The 23959-nt window shown below is 39.5% G+C and overlaps 1 protein-coding gene across 1 annotated transcript; it reads right to left on the reverse strand.

Moving 5' to 3' along the window:
• Positions 1 to 3918: 3918 nt before the first annotated feature.
• tspan17 (tetraspanin 17) lies at positions 3919 to 22775 on the reverse strand. Its single transcript, XM_088294111.1, has 8 exons — positions 22271 to 22775; positions 14402 to 14452; positions 11650 to 11796; positions 10826 to 10996; positions 10312 to 10437; positions 9398 to 9442; positions 7197 to 7313; positions 3919 to 6996 (listed from the first exon to the last, which is right to left on the reverse strand). The coding sequence occupies exons 1-8, from the start codon at positions 22352 to 22354 to the stop codon at positions 6931 to 6933; spliced, it is 807 nt and encodes a 268-aa protein (XP_088150237.1). The 5' UTR covers positions 22355 to 22775; the 3' UTR covers positions 3919 to 6930.
• Positions 22776 to 23959: the final 1184 nt, after the last annotated feature.

The following is a 23959-nucleotide window of genomic DNA, read 5'->3' on the forward strand; positions in this document are numbered from 1 at the left end:
ACTTGAGCGAACCACAGTATTTATGATCATGTGATGGAAAAGCATGTTGAACTTTGCAAATGCATGACCTCTACCACACAAAGGAGATTTTTACAGCAACATAATAACCCAGTCGAGATAATGGGGTATTTTCTCAAAGTGCATGTGTTGAAAGCACATGAAGAGGCTGACAAGCTTAGTGCTGTCATGTGATGTCTGTTTCAGCGAGTTGGATGACGCAGATGTGACATCACCGGCTGGTGAATGGGAGCCTTTGACAGCTTGGCTGAGTCTGTGTGCATCAGTAAAATCATTTGCTAATGACCTTATCTGGGGGCTAGTGAGGGCCTTCTCCTCGTGGAAACCCACGGGGACCTTTCTCTTTATCTGTCTGCGCTTGCATTCTTTCAGGGCTACTTGTTGGGTCAATGTCCCAAAGTCAGTTGTGGCTCGAGAGCAGCTCGCTTAACAAACACTTGAAGTGTTCTTTCCCATGGGAACCTAACAAAGCTTCAAATGTAAAATAATTACTGCAAATGATGTAGTGGGAGTGATTTTATTTAGCTCACATTTATCCTGGCATTAGTCAATCAAAATGCTATTTTGTTTTTACTTATTTACATCTACATTTATATATGTAATTTTTAACCTTAACTCATTCAATCCATAAAACACACATGCGTTTTCCAAAAAGTAGTCCTCGCCTCCCAAAGACGTATTTATACGTCTTAGCCTTTTTTTTTTTTACATCACAGCTCCATGTTTTTATAATATTCGAACACAATATTCTGTTGGCCTCGCAAAATCCTTCAAAATCCAGAAAATCGTTTCCTCTCGTGAAAATCTCTGTGATTAAATGAGTTAATTGTTATTAAGACACCTAGAAGCAGTGGCGTGCAAAGTAAAGTGGATGCCTGGGGCAAAGCACATGAGTACAACGCCCCCTGAAGAAATCGTGTCGACTCACCCGGTCGGCCCCTCTTGAGTGCTAGAGACAGCTGTCAGGATAATGCAGTGCAGTTCAACACCATTTAAAATTACATCTACAAGATAAAGAGGAGATACATTACTACTCATATTAAGTCAATGACAGTTAATGATATACTGTATCTGCGATGAACGACGGCACCACCATTCCCATCATCACCTTACGAAACGAATGAGATGGGACAAAAACACACGGATCACATAATGTTTGATGAAAATGTATTGGAGATTGTGAGCTATAGGATTGACACTGTTATAGCATCGGTACGTGCAGTCAACCACAAGTCAGAAGAGCTGTTAAAAAGATTAAATCCAGCAAACATAATAATCACAAAGGAGAAGAGACAGCTCTTAACTTGGATTTCGCCAGAATCTAATCATAAAGCAGGCTGAACGTTTTAATTAGGAAAAGGCTCGGAATTTAAGCACATTAGACGGCTACGGATAACAATTGGCGTAAGATGGGTTAGTTGAAGCGAGTCTGGAAGCAAAAAAAAAAAAAAAAACATCAACAGGCACACCGAGCAACACACCAGGCAATAAAACAAGAGATGTATGGCAGATAAATGTTTAGTTTGCTGAAGGGGGAAGAAAACGGAGTAGCGGTGATATCATACTGCAGATAATAACCATTATTAAATTAGGTGATTTGGAACAGCCCTCAATGCTTCCTTGGGCACAGACACACACACACACACACGAACTTAAACAAAACAGGCCAAGGCATATTTATTGGACAGATAATGTCCAAAGAGATAGTCTGCTCAAATCAAATCAAACAGCAGCAATCTGAATGTAAACTGCTGTCCTTGCAGCCATAAAACAGCCTGGTTTATGTTCACAGGTATGCCACCAAATCTATAAATTATCAGGCGCATCTTGGATTACGAATCATCCCGAGGACAGAAACCACAACATCAGGACTACAGGACTGTAAATATAAGACCATGATGGTGTTTGTTGCTTCTATGTCAGATGACCGCTGGAGCTCAGATGGCATTTTTAGTTGGAGGCAAAGTCGCAAAAAGCATCTTAATGCATTCGACACACTTGTTTTCTTTGATCGCAACTTTTCAAAAAGCAGCCAGGCTCATGATCCTGAGCTGCCAATGGCAAGCACACATCACACTCTGCTGCTTCCCGACTCCAATAAGCTCTTGTCCAATTTGACTGCTTTCATTTCCACCGCAAGGCAAAGTGGGAAGCGTCTGGGTCATCATTTGTCTCCCTCTGTTGGTTGACTGAAGACGTCCTGTGATGAATCCAGTTTTATTTAAATAATCCAAGACAAACGTGACATTCCAATTATTTCCATTAGGACACTGGTGGACAATCTGTCAATAACATCACTCACAAGACGTTCTTCGTCGAGTTCACAGATTAAAGGCTTTAGATACCAGCACACATTTGCACGGGAGATCTCTCATTGTGGAATAGCATGGGCATGGTGGCCACCGGGAATTTCGGGATTTTCCACGAATGGCAGGTCCATTTCCGGGACAGTCAAACAGTGTGATGTCCACACTGAAATCTGACCTGTTTCCCCTTCAACCATTAACGTTTCGGAGCATCACACCACTTTCTAGCCATCGCCAGTTGATTTGTGTAGCGTTACGTTTGTAGCGTTCACCGTACACGGATGAAAGATACATCCATGAGGTCTGTAGTACAGAGCACTGATGGAGTTCAGTAGTCTGACAGCTTCTGGGAAAGAAGCTGTACCCTGGTTGTCCTACACCAGATGCTCCGTATCCTCTCGCCTGAAGGGAGAGGATCAAAGTGAGGGTGTGTGCGAGGTGAGTGAAGTCCTTGATGATGCTGAGCCCTCTTTCTGCACCTGCTGGTCGAATGTCTGTGGTGGCAGAAAGTCTATTTCCTACAATCCTCTGCGAGGCTTTCACCACACTCCAAAGTGCCTTTTTTTCTGCAGCCGAGCACCTGCTGCGACAGGCCATGTCCAGTATAAAATGATAAATCGGAGATGTGCATGAGTGGTTTGGAGATTCACCCCACTGCCCCCCACAAAAAAATAAATTAAATAAAATCATGCCCTTCTATTTCTTATCGATTGTACACATTTATATTCAATAGCAATATTAAATAATTTATTTTTACAGGTTTCAAACAGATTATTTTTGTCTTTCAATTCATTCTACTTGCTGTCTCAGGATCCGGATTTATCGAATTCTCTAATATTTCATATGCTGCAAATACCTTCAATATTACGCTCATTATTTGCTAAGTTTAGCATGATTTTGTTTCTTGCAGATTGTTATACTCTTTAAGGTATATTTTGGATTTTATCCCTTCAGGTCTGTGTTTTAGGAAATTCACTTTTTTTCTTTTTGCAGGGGCTCATTAGACCTTTTGAGATCTATTGGTTGTCAAAGGCATCGTTTTGTTTTGGTTTTGATTCGATAGTAATGTTAGTTTTAGTACAATTTAATACATTATTTATAAATCACAATAAATTCCAGTCCAGAGTCAATTTTTGTTTTTTTTAAAGACATCAGTGCCCTGATCATGTCTAATTGTGTTTTGTTGTTTGCAATTATACACGCTCACAATATCAATGTAATTACAGCAGGTGAAAAAATAACTGATGCCGTGACATAAGCCTCAAGCGCTTGTGATCATTAAAAGAAAAATCTTACGACAAAATTACCTGTACAGTAAATAAAGTTTTTATAGTGACAATTTGGCCCTGGAAAAGAATATTTTGATTTCAGTTACAGGAACAAAAGTATGTATCGTGCGCCAATGTACTGTATTTAATATTGGAATGTCTGTACCCCAAAAGTTTCTGAATAAAACAATGAGGTTCCAATCCTTGTATACAATCATGATTATTCAGGTATCCCTAAAGGTGTGGCAAGTATAGTTTAGAGTGTAATAGTCAAGCATAAGAAGAGCAATCTCTTGATGGAGTTATTAAAAAAGACGCAAGGGAGCTGTTATGATATAAATCCTTTAATATAAGAAAGAAGCACATTTCAACACAATATACAGTGTAACAGACCATGTCCCACAGTTTTCATATTTGCTGACAGGATTTATTTATAAGGCCATCACCCGAGCTGCGTTTAGAATGTTCAGTGGTTTCTGAAAAGCAAAAACATATATGATTGGATGCATCTTGTCGAGTGAATTCCAAATCCTTTACACTTGATTACTGAGACCTAGAAGGCCCGTGTGAACAAGTGCATTTCTGTTGGTAACAACAATTATGCTTGCCCCGGTCGACCTCTGGTGAGGCAAAATACGCCTGAAGATGATGATGCGTCTGTTTCTAACAACCCATTTCCAGAGGATACTTTCAAGCATAGGAGGACAATGGCTTTGTTGCAAAAATATAAATGTCAATGCCTGGAAATGTAAGGAACGGAATGTTTAACTTCTTTCTCACTCTTAAATCTAGACCAAAAAAAAAAAAAAGATCACTGATAACTTTGTATTCACATTCCGTATTTGTGCTGTGCATTGCATAAAGCTAACTTGTGGCGTGAGGAGCGTGTGCTAGGTCCATGCTGTTTCCCACTTAGACATTCATGGGACGCATAAGGCCCCTCCATGGGAATGATTTAAATGCCCACCGGGAAAGCTGAGGAATTAACAAGCTAGTTCATGCAAAGCCATTATAATAAAAGGACAACGCAGAAAGGGCTTTGTTCCACCTCCTACATTAAAGGGCATTCAAAGCCACAATTTAAGACTCGGGGCGGGCGACTTAGCAAGTCACCTACAACTTTAGAGGACTCTGAAAAACGCTGCTACACAATAATATGGCATTATCCATGAGCCTGTACGCCTCCGCATTTGCCACATTAATGAATGTAAGAATTCCCCAGGAGTTCCTCTTTTACAAAACACACCCACAGTCTCCTACCACACTCAAAACGAGACATGGGGACGGGGTGTTTCAAACCCTGAGGAAACGCATACGCTCAAGAGCTTTCTGAACGAAGCGACTCGTGATTTATTTCACTGAGTTTTGAAAATCAAACTCAACATCTGTGATAGTTAGTAAACACAAGTGGCACAATCAGGCAAACGCTGCGCGATTTCTGTTTGACGCTCTAAATAATTCTTCCACATTGGATCTGAAGGCAAATGTGTGTTTTCCCATGTTTCCCATGTTCCCATGTGATGACATCTAAAAAGCTCTGAAAAGCATTTAGCAGGACAGAGAAATAGTGAGGTTTTGAGAATTTAGTTTGAAAACAAATAACCTGCTGTGCGACTAGTTCAAACAAACGAAGCGTGTAAAAATATATCTAGATGACAGGCTACCAAACACGGCCGCGGAGGCGAGCGCCGCATGTGACATGTACACACTGCTGCAGATCACACGGCGTGACAGACTAAAAAAAATCCATATACGTATTTCCGCAGGTAAAAAGTGTTGCTGTGCTGTTCCCAGAATATTAAGGCGGCTCATCTTTCATGTTTTTTTTTTCTTTTTGGGGGGGCTTATGCTCGAGCGCATCCCACCAAAATGTTGACAGAGTGCTACATCACTTGCAAAGAGACAAACATCTCGCCATGATGACAATCCACGTGACGTGATGGTCTGCTGACAGGTGGGACAGCTGCTCTTCAGATAAAAACAGCAGCTCGACATCAGCCGAACCATTAATGGCTGAGGTGCATATTGAAACAAATAATCTGAATAATTCATTAGCCTAAGGCCAATAACAATGCAAAAAGACAAGAAGAGCCCGGTACAGCGCTACACTGTCATTATCGAGTTCAAGTTCAAGCAGCATTCATATTATATTGACAATGTACAAATGTAACAAACTTGTTTTCCTAATCTATTGAAACCATACCAAACAAATCGATATGACTGCATGGATGACAAAAGATGTATCTTGCTCAAACTGCGTTTATTCTCTTGTAAACTGTGCTTCCCACATTAAAAGGGACGGTAAATTCACATTTTGCCTAGATAGAAAGGCTAATACTAATGTTAGCTCTTTGAATAATTACAAAGCTGAAAACCTTTGCTTGCTGAAAACCTTAGCCATATTGTTGCCAACTGCTTGGTTTAATAATAAAAAAAAAAGATTTTTTTAAATCTCTATACATATAGCTATACGAAAGAATATAAAGGCTAAAACACATGTTTGAACATAGAATTTAAGCATAAGACAAACGTGATAAAAGGCCCCAAACCAGCAATCCCGTGTGCCTGAGGGATGCTGTGAGAGAAACAAAAAGTCATAGGCAACTAACCCGGTCTTCCCCTATGAGTTCCAAAGTTGATTTTGCTCTGCATAAAGAACGCCCAATTGTAATTCACCAGACCCGGACGGAAGAGAGTAACATTTTAAACAAGGCCGACACAATCGATTTTGAGACAGGCCCTGAGGTATTGTGGGCTTGTTGTAGACAGGAGGACAATCGCTGGAAATTAATGGCACTTTTTGCATTTCGACTTGGGCTTTAAATGTGCTGGAACATCTGAAGTGTCGAGCATGACCGTTCAGAGATCAGGGGTCACCAATGACAAGACAAACAGACTGATGTGTCCCTTGGTGGGCGGCAAAAAAAAAAAATTGACAATGTAACACTTGACCGAAAGAAAGGGGTCATTTCCTTTGTTGGACTCCCTTTAGTGGCTTTTAATCTCCCATTTGACAAGCATCCATGTGCAACATCTCGCCATTAACACACTTGTCTGAGAAGGGGAGTGTGTTTGGATGGGTCTGATCTTATGAAACGGTGTAAAATAAAAAAAGATGTGAGGGCTCTTCTTCAAGGATCTCCATAAAATCCCAGTTAGGGGGAAAACAACGTTTGCTTTGAAAATGTTCACGTCAGCGAGGTTCCCACACCCTACTACAGGAACAGTTTTGTGTATATGGATGTGCTACCTAGCTCAGAGCAGTTACACATCAGACAGGAGGGCTGCCCCGTAGACCTGGAGGGCTTTCTGAGGGACTCCTCATGCTGCCTCCCTGGTCACCAGTTGGCTTTGACAGCTTTGATGTCACTGACCAGGTTTTGAGCAAGGCAGATTCCAAAAATCTGGAGAAGAAGCCAGACAGAGAGTGAGAACATTAAGGATGGCCAAATTGGATTTTCTTATTTAATGAAGAGGGGGCAGACTGCTGGGCTGCGGGCATTTGTTGAACTGTGGGGATCCCACCACAAGGGGGCAGTGACAACACAAAATCACAGCCATGAATGGCACTGCTTTAACACTTTATATGAAGGTGAGGAGTTACCTGTAAAAGTGCGATCCCCACAAAGGTGCCGGCAACAATAATGAGGTTGTCTTGCAGCCACTTTTCAAACTGCCCCACACAGCCTTTGATATAAATGTACTTTTGTTGATCCAGCTTCTACAAAAAGCAAAGCGGAAAAACAAAGTCCAAGAGTGAGAGGCAGAAAAACACACAAGTGATCTGCTCCGACAGTACAAAAACCTGATGAACTCTGACCTATGAGTAAAGCAGGAAAAAACAAAAACGGCAAAGAACATTTGACTCTTGTGACACAGGAAAATGTGAGCGATGACTGAGTCACTTTCTTCTTTAGAACACGTTGAACTTCTTCCTGTGCCTGACAAGCTATTACTACATTTTGTACTATACAGCGGATCCTTGATTCAATGGACTGGTTGGGGAAAGGAGTCGCCTATTTGACCAGATTATCCATTATATCAAACTACTTTTTTTTTCATGGGCTAAAAACATTCAATAGAGGACAAATGTGTTTTTCACTTTTACTTTTAGCCTAAAAATGTCCAACGCGGTATGAAATAATGATATATCATAATGAAGAGTTTTAAAGTTTATCCAACCTTACCTTGTTGGTGCTTGAGGGGAGGATAATGGGATACATCTGATCGTGTTCATGAGTCACGATGATAGCGCTCACCTCCGTTACATTAGATTCCATAGATAAGGGCTTTGCAAATAAAAAAACTGTGTACTGTACCAAAAATAGCATATTCACGACTTGCGCCCGAGTAATAAAAAAATTAAAATAAATAAATACAAAGCAACCATAGATATGAATAGGAAGGCAAGACATGTTCCTTTGGAGATACATGCTGAAGGCAATGCTTAACTAATGTTCAATCTTTCCATTTATTATCGGGACATTCGGGCCTGCTAACACTTTCGTCATGTATTGACGTGTTGTTTTTGATGGAATGGTCGCCACTACTAACATGGCTGTCACGATGACCTTTCTAGCCTGCTCTCGTCCACTGTCAAGTCTGTTTATCTATGATGAGAGAGCAGCACAAGCCGGAAACTGTATGATGAATCTGGGTGCATTGGTTTCGGGGCCACTGAATCGAGGTTACACTTTATTATGTTCTGTGTTCACTAATAGCCAAAATGATTTTGTTTACAAGCACAACTGGATACAAAGTTTTAACCAATAAGGGATGAGGGGACCTACTTTGTAACAAGCTGTTTAAGTGGTCAACTTTCTCAGAAGCAATTAAATTTTCATTCGTGGTTGTACTGCTGGATTCTTTTGAGTCACTCCATAAACAAGCTGCGCATCACTGATAGCGCCGAAAAAATATTAGTCGACGGGGCGTAAACAGACACGAGGAAAATAAATTCGTACCTACTCAACGGCCAGCAGTTCACCACGCAGCAGTGTGCCTAGCAACAAGCAATCTGTCGGACTGCAGTGCAGTGAGTCGTAACTGCCACACCCACCCACACACATACACGCACGCACAAAGACGACAGCGGACTGGCATAACCCAGCCGATTGCCAATTACAGAGTGGTGTAAGGCTGCACTCCAGGCTATAACGGGAGGGTAATTATACCTGCTAGAGGAACAATCTGTTATTAAGGCAGGAAAGCGTGCTGAGGAGCCTGGGTAATTAACTCGGTAGACTCTCAAGTTCTGCTGTGATGCTCTACTGATGTTTTTGGGGCATTTCCTCCTTCACTTTTATTTTATTACTTTATTAAGAATTCAAAATGCCCTTGACTGCTCGGATTGTTTCAATCAGCTCGGCCTTGTGGGCCCAGAAGCTTGTGATTCCTGAAAAAGATTGCTCTCCATTCTTTGAGATATATCTGAAAATTCCATCGCATGAATTATCTTGACTTTGGCTTGAATTAAATATACAATGCAGCGTCGGGACAGGCATTCAAAAAGATAAATTCTGGTTTTCATGGGGGAAATTAAGCGATTATCATTTTAAAACATTTGTTATGGGACGGGAAAATCTGTCTTTGATCAATGCTAGTGTAGTTTTTATCAGAAAATGAATAACACAGAAGAGTTTTGCCCAACACAGTCCATGACATGTTTTATACTGATTAAGACAAAATCTACAGCGCCTCTGCTGTTTGCAACCGGGTACTGCATCCTTCAACCATCGATTATTATGCCCATCCATATTGCAGAGTGAAGGAAAGACACCACAAAACATGTCTGACAGTACCTACCTCTTCACGTCGAACATCATAACCACACTGCGTGTTGACTACGCCCTGTTAAGAAAAAAAAAAGAGAAGTGAAATCTACTGGTAGATTTTTAGATCTGTCAGTTCCCTTTTTTTTCAGGAAAGAGAGACACCTCTCTCTTGCCGTCTACTTTTGCCCTTTGACTGCATTTTGTGACATTGTTTCGATTAAATTCTACGCATCTACGCAGTTTGAAAAAATACCCATTTGTGCTGATTTAGCCAATCAGATTGTTGCTATCGTTTTGTCAGCTGCTGATTGAGGTCTGTCAGAAGAGACACTGCTCGACTTGCTGATTGAGTTCCGTGTTTACCCTCAATGAACGGAATGTAATGATAGCGGAAATGGTATACATGGTTAGTTAATATGTTAGTTTTTCAACATATGAAGTATTTGTCAAGTGCAAGATAAAAAAAAAAGGTTACTGTATACAATTCTCAACTATTTTATCTTCCTTCTACTTTACGACTGTAAAGCAATACCGACATGAATACATTTAAAATAAACCTCTGAAATCCCATGTATCATATCATTTGACAAAGAGGAAAACAAAGGACATTTTTGCAATAACTATCCTTAGTTTTAGTAACGAAAGATGCAGTTCTATAGTGCAGATTTCACTTAATGGGGGAGTGTTCTGCAATGGAGGCGGATTTACTGTTGAGATGTAAGCAAATCCCATTCGGTAAATGTTTTACAGTATTTACATTTTCTATTTTTTTATATTGCTTGGAGTTAATCAACATTTTATGATGTTGCTGATTAATTCAATTACCATTTTTACTCATTAGTGAATCAGAGCAAACTGGAAGTTAATCGCAGAACAGTTTTTGTTTGACCACAGAGGGTCCACTGTACTAAGTTTATGGTGCAATAATTGGTTTCAGCGCCTCACCACAGCGTTTTTGACACAGCAAGACAGCGGGACACCACAGCGCTCCCTACTGTGATTCTGATCAGTGCAGTTGAAGTACATGTTCAAGTTCCAGTCATCGGGCCCATGAGCGCCACAGCATGACCACTAAGAAACAAACAAACAAGCAGAAATGTAACTGGCAATTAGTAAACAACCAACACACATGGATATTGTTTGATCTGGTCTTGGAAAGGCTCTAAGAGGCAGCCCGCGCTCTGCTTGCGTGGGCTGGCAGCTAACGGTGGAAAAGATAGCAGCAACAGATAACAGACAAAAGAGAAGCTAATCGGCTTTATGTAGTAACGAAGCTCATTGTTTTCACATGGGAACCAATTATCTCTGCCACCTCATACAATTGGATAAACACAATTATATTAATTTTGACATTACTAGCAGACTGGTCCCCTCTGTCCAGAACATCTGCCTCCAAACAAGACTTCAAAAAAGCGAGACATCTGTGTGGACAGTGGTTTTCGGCAGCAGCGGCACTTACATATCCCTGGGCGAAGTCAATGAGGTTCTGCAAGTCGATGTCATCGCGGTAAGCCTTGATATTGTTGTTAATGAAGAAGTTGAGCTGGTCTTTGATCCAATCCTTAAAGACGAAGGCGAGGATTCCTGCGGCGAGCTCCAGAAAGAAGATCAAACCCAGGAACACCGAGAACTAAAAAAATAAAATAAAATAAAAAATTATGAAAAAAAAAAACGAGAGGGTCAGTACACACATGGAAACTCACTACCAATTAATATTCTATCATTTTACTAGCATTGTTAGTCAGATGGTCTCAGTAAAGGCGAGTCTCAATTAGCTTGGCAAAAACCGCCGTCCCAGAGGTAGCATTAAATCATCCCCTTACAGTAAACGTAGGCGGAGACAGGCTAATGATTAATGTAGCAAAACTCTATTAGCTCCTCTCTCTGACGCCTGACTTACTGCTGCTAATGGAAATCGGCTGGAGGTAATAGCTACTCAGAACTGCATGCAGCGGGTTTGTCTGCATCAGCTGGCAGCTGAACTAAAATACATCCCCCCCAAACGGAGTTGTTGATTTGGGCTCAAAACTATTCGACTATTTCTACATCAAAAGGCAAAGAGCAATGTTAGGAAGCTTGGATCCATGTCTCTTTGATGTTTGGCGAAGAGACAGCACGTTTTTGTGTGTGTGACGCAACCACCGATTCTCTTCAAGTGAGTCACAGCGACACCTGTGACTTTGGCAGCCTCTGCTCTGGGCGTGAACTGCTCTTCTAAAGAGGTCTCAAGTGGTTAGATTGGTGTGTGTGTGTGTGGCCTTTGAAAGTGACGAGGCGGCTTACAAATTTAAGCAGGCGCGTATTCTCTCGCAGTGCTCCGATGCATCCGGCAAAGCCCAGCACGAACATGACCCCGCCGACAACAATGAAGAGCCAAACAGGGTCGAAACCTCCGAGATCTGTGATGGATGACAGATTGGACAGCACGCCCTGAGGGAGGAGGAGACATAAAGACAACAGTGAAAATGATACTTCCATCAAATTCGATGTCCTAACTTTTTCGGTGGGGTCTAAAAGAGAAATATTTAAAACACAACTTATGACACAGATAACACTCAAAACTCAAAAATACACAAAAAAAAGGATGCGGGTTGCATTATGAATAAAACATGATCTTATTATTTTAACTGCCATATTTTGAGCCAGCTGACAAAGCTGTGAAACAAAGTCACATTTATCCGGAGCACAGTTCACAAGTGGTTTATGCCAATGTTCACAAACGTGTCCTTCCTCTGCACATCCTGCGTCCACCAACCACGCACCACCATGTTTTCCTCTCACATGGATTGAGACATACAGTGCTAACCTGGGAACTAAGATATCATATTGTTGGCCATATCATGTGGAAATTTGTGTCGGTATAACAAAAAAGTCCTTAGATCTTTGTATCCTTGAATTGAGGAAAGTAATACTCCCTGAATCATTGACAACTCAACTTTAAATGTAAATTTAAAACGACAACATAAGAAAGTAAACCAAAATAATATCTAGCATATTATGCTAAAAACAATAGCAATTAAAAAACAAATACCGGCCGCAGCTGCTGAGTGCGCATTGGTCTCCTAAGAGCAGTGCGATGCCGTACATGGAGTACGCATTTACAATGAGACCAGAAGAAAGTTGCGATTAAAAATTTTGTTATACCTGTCTGTGTGAATATTCATCATTTGAAGGAATATAGGTGATACTAATTTCATGTTAACATCTCAATGGAATTTTACATTCGCAATGTTTTTAATTATTTTTTTTCCTTTGGAAAAGCCCATTTCAGAGTATCAGTCAATCCAATGAATGTCAAATCAAGCATTTGCATGTTGCTACTCAGGTGCCAATTGCTGTCATCAAATCCAGGAGACAGGACATTGAGAGAGTCCTAACACTTGCGAAGTTAATTTAGGGAGACAATGAGCCGTGATAATATTTTTCTACTGCGAGTGACAGAGCTGAACAGATAGCATTGATTTAAAACAGAAACATGTTAAAATGAGGTGGTGAAAATAAAAGAAAACAGTACATTCTCTCAAAATCACAGATAATAATTACAGGTGTTTGAAAGTGTTTTAACAGTCATGAGCCATATTGATTCTTGAATGTATTATTTAATATGAGGTTAAAAAAAGTTTAAGATGAGTCACTGAAACTGAACGTGATGTTGCTCCAGTTTTTTTTTTCTTAAAAAAAAAAGCTAATCCCACTTCATCAACTGCTACTAATGCCAAGGAAGTGGAGATCTTATAAGACCCTCTGTCACAGGTAGGGAAAAGATATAATTATTTTAATTCATTTGTTTAATTCCAATCATTATTATAATTATTATCATTATATGATGATTATTAGTCATATATGTTGGGCTACAGTGAAGAATAAAATAGCCTTTAATTAAATTTAAAAAGTGAGAAAATAAATTCAAACTAAAAAGCTATATGCAGTTGTGATGAGAATTATTTTAGACGCAAACCAACCATTATTCCAATTCTGTACCTGCTATTAATCATTCAGCCCTAATCCCTTTAAATTATTCAAGATGTTCCACAAAGGGACTCGGTGTAGGCAATTTGCACAGAGTTCATGACCACAAGATACTAATCAGAACGTGCTACCACCAAGACACAGTATTTAGGGAACCGGCATGTATAATTGCAAGATAATGAATGAACACATTCACTGGAAACAGGATTTGAAGACGTTTGAAATGTTCTTACTGATCCACTGATAATGAGAGGTTAATGACAGGACGTGTCCTTTGATGCTCAAATATGGTTATAAATGCAGAGTTAGCAGGTCTTCCAAAAGATCCCTCGTCTCACAAACCAGAACACACTTTAATGCTGATAGAGTAAGTGGCATGCTCATGCACTGCTTATCTGCTCAGACTTGAAAACGGTTCGTCCGTGAATGGACTGCACGTCAAAAGTATTAGTGAGAAAGTACAAGTACTGGACCAGAAAGACTTAAGACACCATTTGGCATCACCAAACTTGCATTTTTGTGATGCTTTTCCAGACTTTCACTTCAGCTTCTTTCGGTGGGTGTCTGTTTTAGAGGTTTGACTCCCTCCATTTTCCACCTCAGCGGGAAAAATACATGCTCTTCGGTTTACACGTGATACAATTAATCAGTTAAAAAAAATGGAATTTTGAGAGCATTCATTGTTCAGATCTAAAATTTTCTAATTAAAGCCACAGCAGTCTGATGGTAAATGACAGACAAATGACATTGCTGATATTTTAAATGGAAAAAACTCAACAGACTATTTTCTAAAATGCTAATTCAGCGTACTGTCATGGCTTTTGTCATGTTAGTCCAATACTTAAACACACTTGTTGGTTGCGCACACCAATAATTTTGTGGACATGAAAAATAGGCGGGTTCAAAATAAAAATTGCTGTCTTCTAAAAGTTTCGTTTTAGTTTCAAACCAGTTCTTACCCAACATTTTGCTGTATTTCCTTCAAGCCTGTTGCGGCAAAAATATTGGAAGAATGCAAGCTATACTAGTCAGCATGGTATGTTTGTATGCAAGTGTTGAAACATACCTTCTCCGCCCATGCCCACAGGCCTATGGCCAGGAATGCTGCTCCCAGCAACTGTAAAACAAAGAGCAGAGAAATCAGGCCTTTGTCAGACAGAACACAATTTAATAGGCGCAGAACATAATAATCGTATACGAACAATTAGGAACCTGTAAACAGACAAGCAAAATCATGCTGCAATGTCTACATGTGGAAATTAATCTCATTGCAAGTAGCTCAATCTGAAAAAAAAAAATAAAAATAAAGAAGGTTTTCGGAGGCTTCAAAGAGAACGATACTCTGACAGCATGTCCTGTGGACAGACTAAGCTAATCATTGCATTTGCAGGTTGAATCCATTGCTCCGGGCCACTTAAGAGGCTGAGGATGTGATATCCGGAGGATTAGGGAAAAATCTTTCCAGCATTAGCTTCCTGTCCCTGTGAGGGATGCACAGCAGGGCTCAGATTTGGGATGGGGGGGGGGGAACTGCAGGACTTTTAAGATGGCTCATTTATTCAACTGTACCAAATAAAACCACAAAACAAAAACCAAAAAAAAGCATTATTTTCATTTTGATAAGAGAAGAAAGTTTCTGATTCTGAAAAAGGCTTCTGATTTTAATCAAATAATTTTCAAATCTAATCTAATTAGTTTCATTCTATTTTATTTTAAAGCAGTAGTTGTTACACAGTGTTGGAAATTCAAATTAATCATATGGTATCGAAAAAAACTTGTGGCGCTATTAAATGATTGTTTCACAGAGAGTATATTGGTACTTTGGCGACTGAATGTGTCGTGTTATGAACATTCATAACAATTTTTGCTTTGTTGGTGGGCAGAAATTTTATGTAGTGGTTATTTTGCCCTGACTGGCAACTCGCCAGTGTTTTGCAAAGAATAACACGAGAATTACAAGTACAAATTATGCCCAGAGGAGGTGAAAAAAAGTGATGCTTCATACCATTGTGTCGTGGGTTCAAATACCATGCAGTACAGTTCAATTTTTTTTTTTTTTTTTTACTATTTACAATTTCGGGAGTGGTAAATGAGCCATTTTGATTCACACCTTTGAGAGTTGAACAGTTCTGCATTTGAAGAATTTCAATGTTGCTTGTGAAACAAAAGTGGGCAAACTGGTGAAGGCGCCACAAAAACATACCACAAACTATCACCAATGCCTCCATTTCGTCCGCCATGTTTATTTACCCTTTATATCACATATAAACATGAGAGATTTTCGGTAATGAAATTGGTTACTGTGTGATGTGTTTGTTTTGCCGCACACCACTCTACGTACGTTCAAAACTGTTATAGGCTACCTGTGATCTTTTATTATTACGTGTGGGGTCTCCGAGAGACAATTTTAAAATCTTGCAGTGTGAACCAGGCCTCACGATAGTTGCTCAAGTTGCTACCAGAACAACCAGAAGGAGCAGCACAATGTCTAATTTAATCAAATCAATAAATCATGCAAACTTTTGTTTCTTTTTGTATTGTTATTATTGTATGCTTTCAGACAATAAAATAGATTGCTCAATATTTTGAAGCTCCTACTATTTTTTTTTTTTTTATTAGTATATTCATGTTCGTGAATCAGCAGGATTTGAAAGGTGTGCAGTTCAGCTGCAGGCATTTTATATTTCACAAAGCAAACAGCTCAAATGTAATGACCCAACATGACAGTCATTGCTCCATCTGTTCATCAGTCAAAGGTAACTTTCTACATATACTTTGTCATTTGTACCAGTCTTATAACTGTAAAAAATAATGATTTAAAAAAATTATGTTGTACTTGAGTCCTCAGTGTTTGGCATCTATGTAACAACCGCACCAACTTGTAACAACAAAGTAGACCACAACATTCACCAATCTCCTGTGAAAAATTGGCTAAGTGAACGATATTTATTTATTCATAGCACACCGCAGCGAAGGTGATTGAAATCATTAATCATTAACTAGTTTTCTGTAAGTTCAGTTTTGGGCACACGTGTCACACACCTGGTTTGCTGAGAACCGGACGAATATATTCTACAATCATCAATCATCATAAAAATTCAGGATTGCATTTAGCAACAAATTTCCATGGACAAACAAAAAAAAACAACAAAGTATGGTGTGGATTGATAACTGCTGTTTTTGGTGCTTAAATTCAATAGTTTGCTGTCACTGCTTGCTACTGAAAACAATGTGGTTGTAATCAGATCACAATGATAAATAACTATCAAAACTGCAGGTTCATGCTTATTCGAGCTTGAAGGTTTGACATAATGGATTTTCACGAATAAAGATGGCTGCTACTGATGTGAAGCCATGTATTGAAAGAATTGTACATCACAAATTTAACAAACAAATCGGATAATATCTTTTCCCCCAAAGAGGAACAACTTGACTTCATGCTGTTTTTGACAGAGCTGTGTATGCATGAATCACATTGTTGTGTAGCTGACTGGGCGTGGGCAATTGCTACTTGACAGAAGAGGCCCGATGTTGTGTGACTAAAGATAATGATGAGATAAAAATGAAGATGACGACATTCTGGACTTTTCTGACAGTATAGTGAAACACACTACTGAATTTCTTTTAGGGCAGCATGGGGTGGTTCAGTTCTTACTTAGTGATGGTGTGAATGTGTGCGAGAATGATTATCTCTTTCTCTGGCCCTGTGTGACTGACTGGCAACCAGTTCAGGATGTCATCTTTGCCTTTTTCTCGTGTCAGCAGGAATCAGCCCCAACTTTCCACAACCATGACCAGGATACGCAGTGTAGAAAATGAATGGATGAATAATCTCCAAGTTAGCATTGCTCTGAAAAAGCCACACTACAAGACTTTCAGCTACTAAACCAAATGATGGCATTTCATTACTGGATGAGTGCCATGACTTTAAATAAGTCATCTCTAATCGTCGCCACCAATATTTTTCAAGCAGCAGCAGGACACAACACATTTTAAATGTCACAGCACTTCAATGAAAATTAGAGGTGCTATTTGTATAAACTATCTTAGTCTCTATGTCAAACATGACATTGTTGTATTTTTATTATAAAAAAAAAAGATAATGGTTTATTCGACAATTGAAACACCGGGCAGGAAAAAAAGCTTGTTTTGTTATGTAGCCAGCAATATTTTGCTCACAACCCATTAAAATTTGGACAAAAGAAATTGTCCGACCCTTTGCACAGCCTGCTATCTTTACTCCATTATTGCCGCACGATGAAAAACAATGTCACAACCACCAGTCAAGATGTTTTGCTGTGTTACCTTACTGGAGTATAGAGAAACTACAATAAACATGAACAACCAGACAGCTTTTCTGTGCTTGGAGTTGATATTGCAGGTTCTCGACAGACACGCAGAGCTGACAATGCCTTTGAATGTGTTAATCGTAAACTGCACTGTGAATCGCCCATGGTCAGAAAACACAACGGCATGAGGGTGTTCCTGTTGATTTTCTGGAACAAATCAGTTTGTGAGTTTGCAAACAATACATGTTTCGCTTTCGTATTGGGAAAAAGTCCAAGTCAAAAAATGTGTCACAACCAACTACATGACATGGCTCTTCTCTTTTTGGTCACAACAATGTTAACAGGAATAAGGTTTTAGTGTGCAGACAAGCGAGTGCTAAGCAAATCAGGCAGCACACACCAAAGAGCCAAAACTGCCATCTGTTGACAACGTAGATGCTTGCATTCTGCCAGAGCACGCGTAAATTAAGTCAATGGTCAAATCTTTTAACATAACAGCCGTTCAATCACCTGAAGAATGCTTGAACATTGTCGCAACACATCCGTGAGATCTGCATCAGAAGAATCCAGCTACAGTCATTTCACCACACACTAAATATGGTATGAATCAACAGTAATTACAATTTGAAACAGTACTATTAACCATTTAAAATCACACAAATATGTGAAATTGCAACAAGATGGTAGAATATTCCTCCTCCTCAGCAATGGGGAGGCAGATGAGGTGGCTCACGCATCTGTTTAGAATGCCCCCTGGTGAGGTGATTTGGGCGTGTCCTACTCCGATATGTCCCAGGACACGCTAGAGAAACTATGCCTCCCTGTTGGCCTGGAAACATCTCGGGATCCCCCCGGAAAAGCTGGACAAAGTAGCTGAGGAGAAGCAAGTCTTGGCTTCTCTTCTTAGGTTGCTGCGCCCGCAGTAAGCGCAAGACAATGCCACGAAAAAATTTTTTCCCTCAGGTTAACTCTTGATTGAATTTAATTTATCTGTATAATTGTATTGTATATAAGTGCCTTTATACAAAGCACACACACAGTATTACATTCCTTTTGAAATTCCCCAACACGGTATTTTGATGACGAGTTAAGCTTTAAAGGAAAAAAACAAATAAAGTACAATTAATCAAATAGGGTCCCAAATGTGTCGTCCTTTTCTTGTATTTCAAGTATTCAATCACTTTCTGAATATATATTATAGATTTCTTAAGACTTCTTACATTAATTGAATTGATTTCATTTTATGTTTACTTAATTTGTCAAGCACTTACTGAGTGACTGCAGGGAAACATATATCCTCATTACGCTGGCTTTATTCAGGAACACTGGATCAAATAAAATGCTCCGAAGGCTTCTCCTGGGTGTTATTAGAATGCTGCTAATAAAATGGTTGTCACCAAAAATATTTTGCTGTCATTTGAATGCATGCAAGTTGCCTAATGAATAATGTACAAGTTAATAAGGCGCACTGATTCTAATCAAGTTGTAGAAAAGACCCGTGCACGCTTATAGAATGCCAAATGTCTACTGTTTGATGAAATCTGGAAAAGAATTATGCCGTGAGAAGCAGATCCTACAGGCTGGCTTGGCCTTTGTAGTAAAGAACAGTCTGGGTTACATACATCCTCACTCCCACCACACACACACACCCTTAGCTTCAATACTGTATGAGAAACCTCATCCATATGAAAGACATGAATCATCAGTTTTAAAGAAAAGGAAGCCCTGCCATAATTTGGATGTGTCGTTTGAGCTCAGATCGAGTGGATTTGAGCATAACCAATCAAATCAGCGTCAACACAGAAATTGTCAATACTAAAGGCATCTTAGTCAGTTAATCTTGTTAAATTTGACTAACTATTGGATCAACGAAGACACACACAACAAGTAATGTCTTTGCATCGACCCATCACGTCTTGAAATGCCTCCTGCTGTGTCAACTGTCAGCTGCCAGCAATGAGACATGAACAGCAATGACAAAACAAAATGATCGGCCGGCTCAGAATGTGTTCATGACAATTTATACTGCCAAATCCATTTTGTAAATGTCTGATTAATTACTAAATAAATACACTAAAACAAGAGTTTCAAGAGCCATTTGGTTCGAAAATCTATTAACGCAACACAATGTCATCACGTCGCTGGCAATACAAAATACTACCAACGGAAGTGGAGAAATTCACAATAGCAAAAGCGTGAGGTAAAAGATGGCAATTCAAAGTTTAAAATTAAGAAGAAAAAAAACATTCTGAGTTAATTTTTGAGACTACCTCACTAGATGGCGTCTATATGACTGCATCAGGCTTAAGCATACATGCACATTATCAAATGTCTTCATAATCAGGATATAGAAAAGAAACTAATTATTTAAATGCTCAAGCATTTTTAGTTCATGTTAAATGTTTGGGCTTTTTTGGTTCCTAGATCCAAGGCTGTCCACTACATTTCCGTGACTCTCTGTCTATCTGTTTCACCCTGCTGATGAAACTCAACGTTCAGTGGACACATCCCTTTGAGAAAGTCCTTTTTGAAGTCTTGCAGAGGCATGGTGCTGTTGCAATATTACATGACGAAATGTGAACAACATGAAAAGAAGACTGTTTAAATATGAAATTAAGTTTACAGGTAATCGTTATATTCCATTTTAGGGTCATGCTTAAATTTCATCCGAAAACCAATTATCCTCAGCTTTTTTTGTGTCGTGTATGGATGTCTTTTTGAGACTGAAAACACGGCTAGTAGTAGTGCTTGTGATTTAGCCTCAGTTGCTTAAAGATGTGATCAACAACCGACAGACTTCTCTAGGATCAATTAATCCATTATTATGCCCGTTCCTACGATCCCTACTTTCCCATCTCGACTGACATGAAATTCAACCAATATGCTCTCTCCAAAATCGACCTTAGAAGATGACTTGAGAGGAGAAATTACAATGAATGGCCACTAACTCCATTCAGATGTGACTCAATAAGCATTTTAGTGCCAAATAGGCATGTGCACTGAGAGTTGATACTGGCTAATAACACACAGCCTCCATCCAAGCAACTCAGTAACCTGGTTGGAGCTTAACACGGTCTTAATTACAGAAAGCTGAGCTTCCAAACATTTCAGCAGCTCAAGCAGAAAATGTGATTAATTATGTGGATGCGAGAAATGTGTCTATTCTGAGGGACGACAGAATGTGTTTTGTTCCCATGCGAGAGAATGCCTGGCTGTCAACACTGCACATGCCTGGGCACTGGAAGAAACTGAGTAGAAAGGCTTTTCTTGCACACAATATTTAGACTCTTGGGTATGTTAGTCTTATTTTAGGCAGCATTGTCAAGGCTGACAAGAGAACAGCAGAAAAGACAACTGGGTTGATTTGAAAAGAATAAACCCCATTGCTGTCTATTCAACAATGCACTGGCTTGTCTGACAAGTCCAGTTTCACAGCTCATGCAACAAGAGAACATCTTGTGGTGATTACTAACAGGGAAAAAACAATGGGCTGTGACTTGTTTAAGTAAGAGTGCACATACAGGACTTTCAGTTTGGCCAAAGTGTCAAACAAGAAGAAAACAAGCCTCAACACATTAGCCCTATGACTCAATGTTCCCTTCTTGAATACTCAGCTCTATTAAATTACGATTTTTTTTTCCAAATAACAGATAACATGAAGCTCACGTCATCTGTGATTTGCACCGGATATTATCAGCCCCAAGTTTGGAGGACACCCAGAGGTGGTGAAGAAATGGTGGGAATAAGAAGGACTAGGTCATTTGCATATGTGGCTGATGAGCCAGACACAAGCAGAATATATGAGCCAAGACTGCCAAACATTGCTCCCCCTAGTCATAGTTCTCACTCATCACTCTTTGTGCATTTATGGGTGTGGAAGTGAGAGAAACAATGCTGTCCCAGAGGCCAGCCTCCAGAGTGCTGGATTGACTGAAAGGAGCACGTGAAAGGAAGAGGGCCTGGCTGTCTCCCCTCATGTGTGTGTGAGTGGGAAGACCCTGTTCACAGTGTCCCAGTCACACTGGGGCCCATGCTGACGGCTGAGGAGCAAACAGAGAAACTTTGCTGCTGAGAAGAGGTGGTCACAAAGATGACGTGGACAGATGAGAGCCCAATGCAGATGAATCTTGTGCATGCCTCAAACAATTGCGCCACTACTTGAGTCAGTGCCATCTCCTCCAATTGCTTTCACAGCTCACATATATTTCTCAAAGTTATCAAACCTTTACCTTACATATCGTTAAATATGATGAGAAGCAACCATTTATGATCATAACAGCCCTAACTAACATGTTTGGCAAACAAAGAAATGGGCATGGGGTGAAGAATGAAAAAAATATTAAACATACACTATAATAGTGTTTGTAATAATATAATAATGTTTGTGCTCAGGAGATAATCACTCAACAATTACGACGGCGTCATATTAAAAACAACAAAAACTAAATTAATTAAAATAATGTATATTCATGTACCATTCCAGTGAGTGTTGCTGGACACTTAAGATCATTGTGTCACCACTACATCGCTAACATTCAGCTAATTTATTCCATTTCGACCCACAAAACTTCTTAAATTTTAGAAATAAACGTGTCACTACTTGGTTATATGCAGCAAAAATCTTTCAAAAGCCCATGTTTACTTACCCAGAAAAGAATATTGAATCCGAATAGGAAGTATTTGACGCAGCAGCTGACTTCTGCTCCTTTATATTTGTGTTTTCTGTTCATTCTTCCAAGGATAGGTGCTAACGAGCGAGCTAAGGAACTACTACGGTCGCTGTGGGATAAACTCGACCAAAACCGAAGTTGTTAAGCACACGAAGTGACGGTTAACTTGCTCCATAAGAGAACAATAATAGGCTTACTACCCCGGCAGACTGAGAAGCTACGAACATAATTAGCCTTCCTCGTTTGGACCGGTAGCATGCTAGGCTAGCTAGCACACAACTTTCTCCACTACCATTTTATGTTAATAAAACACAACAACATGATATACAAATCAACGTCGTTTTGTACGAATTACGGCTAAACTTGGTTTACACGCCTCAAATTTCGAAAGGGAACCTCAGCGCGCGGTTTCAATATTTGCCCTTTTGAGACGGGACAACACCCATACGTCATCATCTGTCGTCGAAGCTCGAGTGGGAGAAGTAAACAGACGAAAGGCTGAGTCTGTTAGTTTCACCATAGGGATCTAAAAATATCTTAAAACTTTTGCATTATGCTCTTCCATTCATTGTTCTATTTAAAATATTCTCAGTGCGTATTTTTTAATCGTCCAATGCAGTGATTTTCAACTTTATTTAAGCCAAGACACATACAAATATACATTTTAATTCATAAAACCCTCACGGCACACCACCAAACAAAATTGTCACAAAAGGTGGATACACCTGTTGCTTATATAGCCTACTTTCTGCCGTCTTATAAAAGATCATTTATTTGTTCTGTCTGTAACTAAAGTTGCTGCCATAAATAGATGGACAATACATTATTTGTTATAAATTACTTGAAGTATGAGATGTGGCAAAATGTAAGTGCCCTCATGGGAAATGTGCCCGGCACACTGGTTGGGAATCACTGGTCCAATGAATGTGTCAATAACTTTACTGTTTGTTTTGTTGTCTTGTAAATTACATTTTTCACAAAAATAGAGTGGATGACTGAATGGATATTTACATATTTTCCTCCATTTTAAATAGTACCTATCCTCAATGGCGTTGACTGGTATCCCGAGATTAATCACAGGGCATAAACAAATGGGGAAATAACCAATCATTTTCACACCGATGGATAATTTTCAATCTTCAATTGAACTAACGTGGATTTTCCATTTGAATGTGTTCTCTTCCTACAATGAAATGTTATTAAAAAGTTGTCAACATGGGACATGTATTTTTTCTTTGTTCCCTCGTCATGATCTCAATAGTTATAGACGTTAAACTCAATATAGAACATGTTTTCTTCAGCCTCTGACAAACACATGTGCAATATAATGTTCTCTGTAAAAGGTATATTCAATAACACTTTTTCCACACCATTACCTATGTAAGTATTCACTCTTTGAGTACTTTCTGATACCGGGTAGTACCATGGTTATTACAGTTTTGGATAAGGAATATTTTTTTTTTCTTCTTTTTACTAGGTTAGGTTTCACACTGTCTGCACATTCATCGTAATGCTATAAAACTCAAAGGATGCGGCTATATAGCTTCACGGTGGAGATACAATATACAGCACAATGCAGCTTTATTTATCCATCCATCCATCCATCATCTATACCGCTTCTCCTCACTAGGGTCGCAGGGGTGCTGCAGCCTATCCCAGCTATCT

This window comes from Idiotropiscis lumnitzeri, chromosome 4 (genome assembly GCF_059441095.1).
Source record: "Idiotropiscis lumnitzeri isolate Australia: NSW breed Sydney's pygmy pipehorse chromosome 4, RoL_Ilum_1.0, whole genome shotgun sequence".
In the NCBI taxonomy this organism is placed as follows: Eukaryota; Metazoa; Chordata; class Actinopteri; order Syngnathiformes; family Syngnathidae; genus Idiotropiscis; species Idiotropiscis lumnitzeri.

What these genes read in the sequence shown, in the direction of transcription:
- tspan17 (XM_088294111.1), bottom strand. Translation starts at nt 22,354, where the DNA reads ATGAACAGAAAACACAAATATAAAGGAGCAGAAGTCAGCTGCTGCGTC. An exon ending in GATTCAATATTCTTTTCTGG is followed by an intron (nt 14,453 to 22,270) that starts GTAAGTAAACAT and finishes TTTGTTTTACAG; the next exon opens with TTGCTGGGAGCAGCATTCCT. An exon ending in TTGACTTCGCCCAGGGATAT is followed by an intron (nt 10,438 to 10,825) that starts GTAAGTGCCGCT and finishes TTTGTTTCTTAG; the next exon opens with TGGTCATGCTGTGGCGCTCA.